Source organism: Leptonychotes weddellii, chromosome 13 (assembly GCF_054177405.1).
Source record: "Leptonychotes weddellii isolate Sample4059 chromosome 13, ASM5417740v2, whole genome shotgun sequence".
Taxonomy (NCBI): Eukaryota; Metazoa; Chordata; class Mammalia; order Carnivora; family Phocidae; genus Leptonychotes; species Leptonychotes weddellii.
The window spans coordinates 40,629,997-40,643,649 of record NC_138381.1 but is presented as its reverse complement, the minus strand read 5'-3'; the positions used below and the strand labels follow the sequence as shown (position 1 = coordinate 40,643,649).

At 37.7% G+C, this 13,653-nt stretch overlaps 1 protein-coding gene across 1 annotated transcript in view; it reads right to left on the bottom strand.

The window, feature by feature from the left end:
• The window catches only part of CHST9 (carbohydrate sulfotransferase 9), a 219,259-nt gene that overhangs the window by 99,129 nt on the left and 106,477 nt on the right, over positions 1-13,653 (bottom strand). The window contains exon 3 of the mRNA XM_081801461.1: positions 11,749-11,787. Coding sequence (XP_081657587.1) covers positions 11,749-11,787 — 39 coding nt within the window. The remainder of the gene's footprint in view (positions 1-11,748; positions 11,788-13,653) is intronic.

The following is a 13,653-nucleotide window of genomic DNA, read 5'->3' as shown; positions in this document are numbered from 1 at the left end:
GCTTCATTCCTCCCCTCCCGCTACCTTCTTCTTCTTCTTTTTTTTTCTTAACATATCTTGCATTATTTGTCTCAGAGGTACAGATCTGAGACTCAACAGTCCTGCACAATTCACAGCGCTTAACAGAGCACGTACCCTCCCCAGTCCTTTTAACAAATTTTTAAGTGTACAATACAGTAGTATTGTTTAGGATGGGTACAATATTGCACAGCTGATCTCTAGAATTTACCAGGGGCTGGCGGGTGGTGGGGGGGAGTGGGGAGTTGATAAACAGCTGCTTTGTTTTTGCTGGTTTATGAAGCTCTATTTCACCTTTAAGGTTTTCCATCCCAGTGCTCTGAAGAAGATCTACATGCTTCAGGGATGCATTTGTTGTCTGTCCTTTAGATAGGGCTTTTATTAAAGAGTACTGATTAGGGTGTCATTTTGAGTACTAAACTATACTGTATTATACTACTTATGCAAGTTCTGAAGTCGAATGTCAAAAAAAAAAATCTAAATTAGCAACATCTTAGCCTTGGTGTTTACATTTCTATCAGTAACTATGAACTAAAAGTTCAATCATGTCTGCCATCTTATAGGCAAATCTTCTGTTTTTCACCCAGAACAAAGATCTTCCTTTGACATTATTTCATGAGTGACAATGTTACAGTTGATAATTTACTAGTTGAAAGAGTATGATGCCTAAGTTACACTGTACTAGATCCTACTGTATTGATACTGGACCCAGTGTGGTAGTCTTTGGAGAGGAAAAAAAAATGCAAGCTGACTCAAGGTATCTGCTTTATCTATTTCTGCCAACAATCACTATACATTACTTAAAAACAAGAGGCAATGAAATCCATCTTTCAGGCCATTTAGTTTTTGTTTGTAAAATCTCTCAAGACTCTGACTACTGCCAACTTAAAATGCTTTCTGAAAAGATCAGTTAAATTCAAACGTTGCGACTATAATCAGAATACTAAGAATAAGACATCACTGGTACTTGAACGTGGAACCAGGACCTAACCCAGTTGTGTTAGGAAGTTGTTACTTAAAGACTTCTGCTATAGAGTTAAAAAATATTCAATTGGTTATCTCTCTTTAGATTTTCTTCCTCATGTGGAGGAGGAAAATGATTTTTTCTTGTTTTCTCAATAAATGCCAGAAAGGTGAATTAAATTCTAGTAATGAATTTACATTTTACTTTTCAAAAAATATTCTGCACATTGGCATCAGGTTAAATAAAGAAAAAAGGTGCTAATTTTCTCATATATTCAACAATCAAAAAATATCATAATATTCCAGTTATGGAACGAATGAGTCACAAACATAAAAGCTACAGCATAGGGAATATAGTCAATGGTATTGCAATAGCGTTCTCTGGTGACAGATGGTACCTACAGTTGTGGTGAGCATAACATATACACTTGTTGAATCACTATGTTGCCCACCCGGAACTAATGTAACATTGTGTGTCAACTACGCTTCAGTAGAAAAATTTAAAAATCATAATAAATTTTATAGTCATAACCTTTTATGTGTATTTTTTTTTAAAGATTTTTTATTTATTTATCTGAGAGAGAGAATGGGAGACAGAGAGCATGAGAGGGGGAGGATCAGAGGGAGAAGCAGACTCCCTGCCGAGCAGGGAGCCCGATGCGGGACTCGATCCCAGGGCTCCAGGATCATGACCTGAGCTGAAGGCAGTTGCTTAACCAACTGAGCCACCCAGGCGCCCCCCTTTTATGTGTATTTTTGACCAAAGATTGCTTTAGCTAAACCACTGTGATGATTTTTAATATTGCCATTTATTAATATTAAAAAACTACCATTACACATGAATTAAGTACAAGTTACATATTTTGAATATGACACATTTATTTGAACTTTATAGAAGTAATGCTGCAAAGATGTTGATTAAGGATACTTTGAATGCTCTAGCTTGACTTTTCACAAATGCCCTTGAAATTCTCAGGAAGTCAATGCACAGCTGTCCCACTAACACACAATGACCACTACTGTTCACTGCTGACAAGGCCTGGCTAGCGGCAAACACGGGGAAGGCATGCAAACTCTTATAGGTTCGCTTCGCAATAGAAAAAAAAAAATGGAACATTCCTTGACATAGAGAAATCGTCACTCATGTCCTATTATTTTCCAAAACTTAGAGGCCCCTATATCAATGACAAATGAGTTACTGATAAATGTGTTTGATTGCAATGAAAAGAAATGCAACAAAGGACTGCGTTAAAGGTGGGAGATAAATGTGAATGATACTCTGCAATCTCTTCTCAGTCTGATCCCCCAAATCACTTGCAAATGTTGACTCCCATTTCCACTAGCACATAGGGAAGTAGGAGAGAAATGCTGTATGCAAACAATATTCTTTTCTTGTATTCACATACATATTTTTAAAATAATAGCATAATACTGAAAATCAAGTGCAATAATGACAGAATTATAAAAAAAAATGAGTGATTTTGCTCTTTGTTTATAATGGTGCAGTGACACGGAAAAGGTAATATTCATTATCTCTTCAGGCAAATAGGCTCATTCCAGGGCAATCAAGATTCATCAATCATGGATCTAAAGGCAAAATTCAGAAAATACCATCGAATCTTCTACTTCCCCTAAACAATCAAATCAATTTTTTTTCTATCTTTGAGATTTCTCTCCATCTCAAATATAACTTTGGTGCTTTGCCCTTGACACATAGTAGCAAATAATAAATATTCTTTTAATAGTTCTCCAATAAATGAATGAATAAATGAATGACTTCACTTCCAAATTGAATTAGGATGCAGAAATTTATATGCAGAATTAATAAGGTTTTCAGTGTAATTTATGGATAACGAAATGCTTACAGCTCTGGGGTTAGCTGGAGAGAATTCTTTGTGCTTTTTCAAAGGCACGGTCTAGGGTGTCCATCCCCTTCCTGTGTATGTTTCCATTTCTCTGAGTTTCTCCTGTCCTATCTTTGCAATTCTCTCCCGTTATTCTTAGGGACTTCTTTCCTTAGGAAACCACAGGGACATTTTCTGCGACTGATGATTTAACAAAGCCACTTGCTCCTTCGTTTTTTGAACCAATACTTCCTGAGAGTCTGCTTCTTCCAGGTCCTGTGGGAGGCACCAGGGACAGAACAGAACCACACAAGCAACTTCTGTTTTTGTTTTCACTACATTTTTTGATTTCATTAAAACCTAGCTCAGAAAGGAAGCAAATAGAACCTGCAAGGACATCAGTCTCCAAAAAGGCATTCCAGGACTAGGCATGCTGCTGATAAAGGCTCACTCTGTAGGTGCCCAGTGCCACCACAATGTCATGTATTCCATCAGTCTCTGCTGTAACACACATGTCTGCCAGATGCGTCGTTTCTAGCATCTTATTTATCATTTTTTATATTGATTATATTTTGAAATGATAATATTTTTAATATACTGGATTAAATAGCATATTATAAACTTAGTCTCATCGATTTCTTTTTAGTTTTTAAAAGGTGGCTACTCAGAAATTTAAATTTACATGTATGCTGTGCATTATATTTCTACTGGATTGCTGATCTAGAGGAAGGCAAGAGAGAGAGGAAAAAAAACCCAAATAAGCAAACAAATAAATTATTATGAAATTGAATGTGGTGTTTTGTTTGTCTCAGTGTATCAATGAAACACAGAGCTGTATGTTTTCAGAGAAGGCATGGGTAGAATTGCATTTCAGGGATCTTTTTGAGGAGGAAAGGACCACATCCGGCTGAGAAATACGGGTTGTTCCTGTGCAGTAAGAAATGTATTAGAGATTTACAGTCATGCTAATAACTAGGGCATAGTGAAGATGTGTAAGCAAATACAGACAAGCAAGCAGAGATAGCATTCAAGAGACATTCTGAGAGGATTCTAATAAGGCAAAGATGTTCAAGGTATGGACCATCAGAACCATCTTCTCCTATAAATGGTTCCAATGGAAGCCAAGACAGCGATGATCACATCGAACAAAATTTAAATATGCTATCTGGAATCAATAATATATGAATTCATGGCTATTCATTAGCCCCTCAGTATGAATTAGTTGGCCAGGTTACGCAGCTGCTTCTGAGTGTCCCCTGGTGCTGATATTTCTCACACTGTGTCACACCCTCCCCTTGTCCAACTAAGGCTCCGCCCCTTTCAGAATTCCTCCACTCAAGTCATGACCTCATTTCTGGGGGAAGCAGTCTTTAGGGGCTTTTTGTTTCCTTACAGTCTCATGGCTTCTCTCCCGCCCTGCCAATCCTCTTATCTGGGAATTTGCAGTGAAATAATAGGACAGTTTATATGATCGATTTCTGTATTGCTCAGCTCAAATGACTTACATTCACTTTAGAAGGTTTTCAGTTACACCGTGTACAAGTATATCATTTACAATTGAATAAAATGTTTGTGGTCATTTCTATGAAAAAAAAAAAAAGTTGGGCATCTGTTCCTTGGTTAGAAATACAAGTTCATTGTTTTCTCTGTGGGAAAAGCAGGCATGACTTAAGACTCCTTTCACAAGAAAGCTTAAGGATCAGCTATATTCAATTTCTGGGGCCATTTTTAATCCTTTGTTAGTATAAGTGTCATTTTTAACTAATCAAAATACGCACTTACCAGGAATGCTTCATTCCCAAATTGTGTCAGATTGAAGTGCAATTACTATGACATTGACCGATATATACACATAGAATGCCCATCGATGCAGCTTCCACAGGACATTCAAACCAGCATGAGCCTAACTTTGTGGGGACCTGCCTTGGTCTGTGCTGCCTAAATGAGATCTATCAGATAGCTCTTGGAAAGTCCATTTGTACTTGTGTTACTTTCCATTCTAATTGAGAATTCTTTGTGGCTTTTTTTTTTTAACAGAATATTTAATTTAAGATGAAAGCCTGAAGTAATTTTTGGCTAACAAAATTAGCAAAGTCTTCTTCATTTCCTCACCCGAATGAAAGGAACAAATAGATGTTGTGTAAGAATCAACTCAGGTAAGTTTCTCTTTTTCAGTTATACAAGGAGGCACAGGGCTTTAAGGTGAAGTCTATTATGATGCCCCTAAAGATAAGAGTTCTCCCCCGCCACCTAAAGAAATCATGTTTCAAGTTTCTACTGTGTGCAAATAAACCTTGCCTTGGATGCTATAATAGCAATCCAAATTCAACAGGTGGAGACAATTTCGGGGTACGTTTTCACATTTGCACTCTGTGTGGTTTGACATGATGATTTCTCCTCCATTAGCTACTAACCATTTCAGATTTGTTTAGTTTGCATCAAGGCACTGTTTTAAATGCAGTGTTATACAATGGAATTTAAGGTATTTTCGAAATAATGTGGCACAGCTGTGTTGTTATTCACTCCCTATCATAAATCCGACTGGCTGGAAAATGAAGTTTGTTTAAAAATAACCTCTTCAGGACTTCTTTTAATGAACAGCCTGCATGCAAGTCTTCCATTTTGTGGGTGGAAAAATGCATCTAAGATACTTTATTTCACTCAATAATAAATATTGTTGTGAAACCATAAACCCAGAGAAAATTGGTTATTTTTTTAAAATAGAATTCATTAACATAGTTCAGAGAGCCAGTTCTTCAGGAAAGCTATTTAAAAACACAAACACACCAGAGATGGATTGCCCGGGAGGCCGAAGCAGAAAATTGGTACCTTAGACCTGGAGGACAGAAAAATAGGAGACTTTATTTATACCAACCTGGTCCATCTGGGGATAGAAGATGAGGAAGGAATATTCACTTATCTTTTCAGCAAAGCCCCTGCGCCTGTGTTGGGCTGGATGTGGGTCGCAGGTCTAGAGTCAAGTCTCAACTCTTGTTCTCTGTTTGCTAACCAAGTGACCTTGGGCAGATCACACATGGGGGCAGTGCGAGCTGCTTGGGCTTTGCTGTCGCACAGACCCAGATCCAGCCGCGCGCTGTCCGTGTGAAACAACCGGCTCTCGGGGAACAAACAAAAAAACATCAACCAACACCGGTTTGTAATGTTTGCCAATTTCTATGATGTAAATGCTCCCACCACAGCCAATTTAAGCTATGTACATGACCTCACCGGATGCTGAACTGGGAAGAAAAGTGCACCCCCATTCTTTCCAAATGACCTCCCAGGTAGTACCAGCTGGTTCCAGCAAGCCACTGCCTGGATTCCATTTCTGGCTCCACCAGTTAATATGCGGGGCCTAATGCGAGTGAATTGCCTTTCCTACATCTCAGTTTCCTAACTTTTAAAATGTTGACCATACACAAGCCTTACAAGCTCATTTGGAGGGTCAAATAGAAGGTACTGAGCCCAGAGCCAGAAATAGCAGGTCTTCGATAAACGTCAATTCCCTGACCCGATGATTTCATGATTATGTCTCTGTTTGTCTCTGTCTCCTCGCCTTCCCCTTGACAGACAGACTCTCTGGGAGAACAAGTCTGCATTTGTGCTCATTTGTTTATACCTCCCTCATTCAGCCCATTGCTATCTACATTTCATTTAAAGAACTCCTGAAAAATCATTTCTCAGTGGTGAAATTTTTCCTTTAATTCCAACGGACATTTTTTGGTGCTTATTTTATTTGATTCCTTTGGGGCATTTGTCATCCTTGACCAATCCCTCCTTCTTGTGAAGCAAGATGTACCATGCATCTCATTTCTTAGGCTGGAAACCGAGGAGTCATCCTCCTTTACCTCCTGTAGCCAACCGAACAGGCCAATTCTGTTTTGTAAATATATCTTCATTCCGTTTCCCTAGCTCCCTCTCTAATGCCACTGTCTTAGTGAAGACCCCTTGGACTCGTAAGTGATTAAAGTGGCATACGGCCTGATTTCCCTGCCCCCACTGAGTTCCTCTTCCAATCCATACTTCCTCTGGAAGGATTTCTATAAAATGCAAATAGGTGGTGTAATTCCTTGCACTTCATTATCTTCCAATATCTACTGCATAAAGTCCCAACTCCATGGAATGCATAATGGCCCCTCTTGATTCTGGCTCATGCCAACTTTTATGGCCACAATGCCTGCCTTTTATCTGCTTGTAACTGTGCTCTGGTCGTATTAAACCACTGACCGTACCCTCAACAGGAAGCTTTTTCTTGTCTTTGTCTCTCTGGACAGCCAGCCCTTTCCCTTTTTCTACCAGGTAAGCTCCAATTTCTTTAAGGATCAACTCATGTCACCCCCCACCCTGTTCCATGATGCCTTCTTTGACATCCTCATGGCACCCAGTAATTCTCTAAAGCACTCTTCACACTGTATTATAATCATCTGTCCTTGCTTTTCTTCCCCAGCTGAAAGTGAATGAATTGAGGACATAAATGCTATATCTTCTTCACCGTCACATCTAAAATATCAAGCACAAAGCCTGGACCACAAAAATGTTTAGCAAACTGAATGTATCAACTTACAAATGCTTAGTCAGATTCTTTCTCTGCCCATGTTGTGACACCAAATGAGATGGGGTCAAGAGAAGAGTTTTTTTTTTTTTTAATTGAGATATAATTAGCATACAACATTGTATTAGTTTCAGGTGTACGGCATAATGATTTGATATTTATATACATTGCAAAATGATCACCATAAGTCTAGTTAACATCTGTCACCACACATAGTTACAATTCTTTTCCTTTTTTTCTTATGATGAGAAATTTTAAGATCTACTCTGTTAGCAACTTTCAAATACACAATACAGGATTATTGAGTGACTAGAGATTTTGTAAGCTCCAAGCAAATTAGGATGATATACATTTTCAGACTTGATTCTAACTGGAATAATGATTCTCATTAATTTTAAATGATGGGCTTTTAAATAATGATAATTTACTTAAATGTATTTGTCCCAACATGATTTGCCTGCTAACTTCGTAAGTTTAATGTTGGTCATCAATAATTAAAACAATAACAAATTAGCTCTCCTCATGCTTATTTTTGGGGGTTTTGTTAATAGTGTATAGGAATCAAGACAAGAACCACTGCAAAAATAGTAATAGTATGGAGAAAAAATGCTATATAAGAATCCATTTGAAAATCTGCATTTAATAAATGAGTAACATATAAGAAAGTGAACCTGCTATTACTATACAGATGGAAGAATTTATTAAGTATCTTTTTAACTATTTTTTTTTATCCTGAATGACTGCATGTTAAATATGTGTTAAAAGTTTTAAAATTGAGGTGCTATTGATGCTTTAGGACATTTCAAAGAAGGGAAAAGCACAGTCAAAATTTTAGTAAGCAAGGGACTGAGCTTGCAAAGCAGATGTTCTACCATTTGCTGAATTTTTGTTAATACATCTCACCTTTTGAGTTGAGAAAAAAATAACATTGTTCTTTAGCAGTAACTTTTTACAAATAATGCAAATGAACAAAACCTCTCCAACTTTAGGGATGATCTAATGTCATAAATGAAAAGTATGCAACTTCATTTCAAAATACTCATTATCATCTCTATCTATAACTCCATTCTCTGGCCCACTGGGACTGTTCTTTACTTAATACTTGACTAGAGTTGAAAGTGTTCTCCTTCTCTAAAAAATTTGGAACAATATATACTTAACAGATGGTGTCTCTATAGTCTACCTTAGTAAGCCTTCTAATTAATATATCTTTTTCTAAACAATGATTTATGAATCACCTTTTTCTGTGAGAATTCTTTGTATTTTTTGCTGTATTTTTTTTTAATATCAAGAGTTCCTTGATCCAAAAAAGTGGTCTTCCTTCTGATAAGTTAAAGTTCTTCAAATTAAATGGAGTTTTTATATAAAATCTGTGAAATATACCTGGTCATTTTTCCTGTTTTTCTGGTAAGGAAATTGGGTCCTTAAAAAAATCAAGGGCAAATAGGTAATTGATGATGTCGGGAACTTGCCTCTTGATATTTTGCTTCTTTATCATCATATCACCATATATTTTTAATATTCTTTACCAACCCAAATAGCCAAATTTAGCTTTGATCTTGCTGGCCATTTTATATGAATTTGAAATGGGTTTCTGAGCTCAGTATTGAGAGACATATGCTTTGAATTATTTTTACAAAATGTCTAAGTTTACCAGGTTCTCACATATTCTCTTGTGACTTATTCCTGGCTTATCAAGAAGAGCATCATATTTGAAACTACAGCCAGGGTTGCAATCAGGGTCAAATAACTTTCTCCCCAAAAGAAGCTAATTGACTATAGGACAATATTATTCTATAGTCTTAGCCCCATTAGCTATATGCTCTCCTGAGCAACTCACCAAACTAACTTAGTTTAAGCTTTGGAACATGATTCACTCAGTTATATCATGAAATGTATACAATTTAGGATTGTGTGTGTGTGTGTGTGTGTGTGTCTGTGCGTGTTGATCCAGATACACATAGTAGAGCCATTTCAATAAAATAATAATGGTAAGTAGAATCATAGACACAAAATCGGAAAGCCCTTAGGAATGATCAAACTCCTCATGAATCTCTTATCACCATTCCTTACAGGTGATGGCCCAACCTCTGCACACTTTTACTAACATAATCTCATTCTTTCCAATCCTGGAGAGGTTTCCTTGTTAGGAAGTTATTTCTTATCCTTAATAAAAACTTACTGGTAACTTTCATCTTGGTCCAAGATTGCATAAACAAAGAATTAACCAATCTTAACCAACCAAAAAGTGAGGGTCCTGGAAGTTCCTGTCAATGGGTAATATTTTTGTCTTTAATATTTTTTTTCTATATTCTTTGGTTTCCATCATGATTCATGCAACAAGATGGAGTAGATTGAAAGGGTCAGAAACTAATACTGATCTCCCTGGCTGGGAGATGGACCTGCTGCTATAAACAAGAGGGTGTGGGAGCATGGTCTAATTCAGCAGGCAGGACATAGAATCTGAGCAGAATGAACAACAAGCGATACAAAGAAGTCCTGGCAGGACTTCAGAAGCAGGGATGCCCATGACATTCTTGACATCTAAAGATGCATATATTCAGACGAGCATCACAAACTGAAGGTAATGATATTTATGACTACATTGGCAAAGGTTAGATCCCAATTTAGAAAACTCAGACTATCGTTACAAATACAGATTTTGTGAGGGCTGAATTTGTATTCTTTGAAAGGATGAGTCTCGAAAATTTCCCCACTAATTTGAGCACTGTCCATTAGCTATCTCCGACTTCACTTTCTCATAGAAAGTTTCTTTCACATTCTCATAAAAATCAGACACACTGACAAGCTGTGAATCAGTTGAGGGAGATTAGCTCCATTTTAATAAAAGGAGTTTCCTCATAACCCTGGTGACTAGTGTTCCCTACAAAGATCTTGTTGCCTTAAAAAGACTTTCCAATTGTTGAAAAATATTTTATCGAGCTAGAAATTCAACATAGTATCAAAGTGACTAGCCCTTTGATTTGAAAAGAAAGGTTAGGATGATGAGACCTGGGAAAGAATGAGTCAAGGAACGAGAGTTCTTGTCCTGCCTTTGTCTAGCTCTTTATGTCACCTTTGGTCACACAGAATATTAGAGTCCATGAATACAGAGGGAACTTAAAGAGGCATCTGGTTTACCACTGTGGCCAGTTTAGCTTTCTTTCAAACTATAAAGTTTCTTTAAGCCAGTACCTATAAGATCATAACAACAGCATTTTATGAAACAGTATAAATAATCTTCCCCCAGGGAGCAGTTATGGAGGTAATCACATCTGTGAGGAGAACAAACATTTTCTTGCCTTCACATTTTTTTTTTTTCGTGTTAATGACTGGGCTTTAAAAGAATGCAAACAACATTTAAGTCGTATAGGTAGTACATTGCTCAGTTGTCTGAGATGAATACTAAGGTTGGAAAGGAGAAAAGGGACAAAGGCATAGGTTGTTTATACATTTTTTGATTAATTCATATTTTTATCTTCTACTGACTCCACACATTACAAACAAACAAATTTTGTTTTGCTACCAGACAAAAAATGCAGTGAAAAAAAAGACAGTGGTTAGGAACCATGTGTCTTTTTGTTGGCAGCTCTCACATATCACAGAATAATGGTTTGGTAGATACCTGGGAGGAGTGGTGGGCACAGGTGTATATGTCAAATTCGAATTCTCTAGGATTACTGGCAATTTTAAGGCACGGGAAGCTGGAGATTGCCCTTATGCAAAGATTTACTTGGTAAATGAAATTTTCTCTTACCTCAGGACTTTCAGCTAAAAGCCAAGTAATAAAAATATGGAAATTTAAAAACTTATTTTTGTATTAGTCAGCAAATATTGGCCCCTACTATGCACAACGGCACTGTGTTAAAACATCATTCACTTCTGGATACATACTAGAAGTTAGGAATAGAATAATTCTTAAAATCCCTCCAAAATGTAAAGATTCTTTTTGGTTAAGTAGTCAACACTGTCCTGAAAAACATCAACTCCACAAATGGTTTTAAGAAAAATAATTAAGATTCATAGATATTTGGAAAAATAAAATGTCAACTGCTACAACCTGAATTTTTTTTTTAACAACCTGAAATTTTTAAAGTTGGTGGTTTTAAGACTTACCTTTCAATTGGTAATGATGAAAAAATCACATTCTATCTTATATTCTTTAGAACAGAATGATAGAATGAGGACATGATTGATGTGAAAGTGAAAAAGCTAAATGTATTAATTTAATTAATTTAATAACAATCAATTGTAGGACCATAAACTATTACTTTTTTAATGCGAGTTTTTGAATATTAAACTACAAATAGATTTTTTTAAAGGTGAAAGTAAAAACAGGAAATAATTGGAACAAATTAGATCAAATCTTACCTGAAGTTGTTTTTTGTTCTCTTTTCTTCTCCACTCTCCCTGAAATGAGAAATAGCAGGTCAGTTGCAGAGTGGATCCATGAGAACAAGATATAACTAAGAGGAAACTCCAGTTTATGGCAATTTCCAAACACAATCACTCTTTCAGCTGTGTCCAACATGCTTCTAGAGATGACTGGGCACAGTTGAAAGGGGTGAAAAATGCTCTCAAACCAATTTATGCAAGTCAAAAATAAATAAGGATGCATTAAATATGCTACTGGGTTTTAAAAATCTTGTTAGTAAGAGTAATTTACTCAACAATAAACTTACAAGGTACAAATCCCCACAGAATGAACTGTGGGGCTAAACACCCGAATAAAATAAGACCAAGGCCTCTTACAACCTGCTTGGGAAGATAAAGGACAGACAATACAGTATGAAATGGGATGTGCCCCAAAAGGTACAAAATGTTTAAAGAATATGAGAGGATGAGTGATTATTTTAGAAATGAAGGGATGCCCACAAAGTTATGGAGAAAATGATATTGATTTGGACCTTGAAAGATACGTGTGATCTGGGAAATTTGAAATAGGGAAAGTATTGATTCTTGGCAAAAGAAATAGTATGGGCTATGTAGGACAAGGCCTTTTGAGCAAGAGCCATGTTTAAAGCTTGCTTTAGGAACTACAGTTTTGCATAGGAAGAGGGCTATTCTAGAGTTTAGATAAGAGGTAATAGACCAAGTATGGCAATGCGAGTAGGGAAGTAGGAAGGCGGAACTTATAAGGCCCAGGGATTTACAAAATGTAAAGTGCAAGGGAAAAGGAAAGGTCAAGATGCATGGTTTTATAGGTAACTTTGGACATGGTGATACAATTTGGGGAAATGGTAAAGCGTGATGGGGGCATGGGGGCGACGAGTTCAGTTTTAGACTTAACTGAGTTTGAAGTGTTACAGGGACATGGAGTTTGGGAGAGGGATCCGAACTGAAATTACAATGCGGAAAAGGTCCGTCCTGAGAAGATGGCTGGGGCTGAGGCAGGGAATGGGAACATAAAGGCAGGCAGCACAGAGGGCTGGGCTGAGGAGAGTGACCAAGAGAACAAAAATGCTACTTCTACTTTATGATGTAGGACCACAAGACAGAAGCAGCAGAGATCCACAGAGATCCACAGAGCACAGAGTCATGTGCCACAGATAATTTGAGGAAGTATGGTGGGCACCCCCAGCATCTGAATCTGCTGGGTTCACATGGTTGTGGCTATACTGAGAGAGAGCAGGCTTAGCAGAGCAGGGGCAGGGAGCACAAGAGACACTATGCAAGCCTGAAGAGTAGCCAGTGGTGAGGAAGATGAGCTTGAGGAAACGCCTTCTTGTTCGCGAAATTTGGCAGCATGCAAATGAAGGAGACAGGGCAACAGCCTGAGTGGGCGCAAACCCCACATTTCTGCTAGGCTGTGGGCCACGTCAGCATGGTTACAGGCTTAGATGAGAAACTGCAGGAGGGTCTTGGTGTGTGGCAACACCATTGTGGAGGTCAGAGCCTTGCTTTTGTGATGGATAAGCGTGGGCGCCCTTCTGGCCATCACGTTCTTGTCTGCTTTCAACATTTCACAGGTGGAGCAAGATACTGAGGGTTTATTCAACACATGCAAGCTGCATGTACACTTTAGCCAAGGTTTTCTTTTTTTTTTTTTGTTTTTGTTTTTGTTTTTGTTTTTATTCTTATGTTAATCCCCATACACTACATCATTAGTTCCAGATGAAGTGTTCCATGATTCATTGTTCGTGCATAACACCCAGTGCTCCATGCAGAATGTGCCCTCCTCAATACCCACCACCAGGCCAACCCATCCTCCCACCCCCCTCCCCTCTAGAACCCTCAGTTTGTTTTTCAGAGTCCATCGTCTCTCATGGTTCGTCC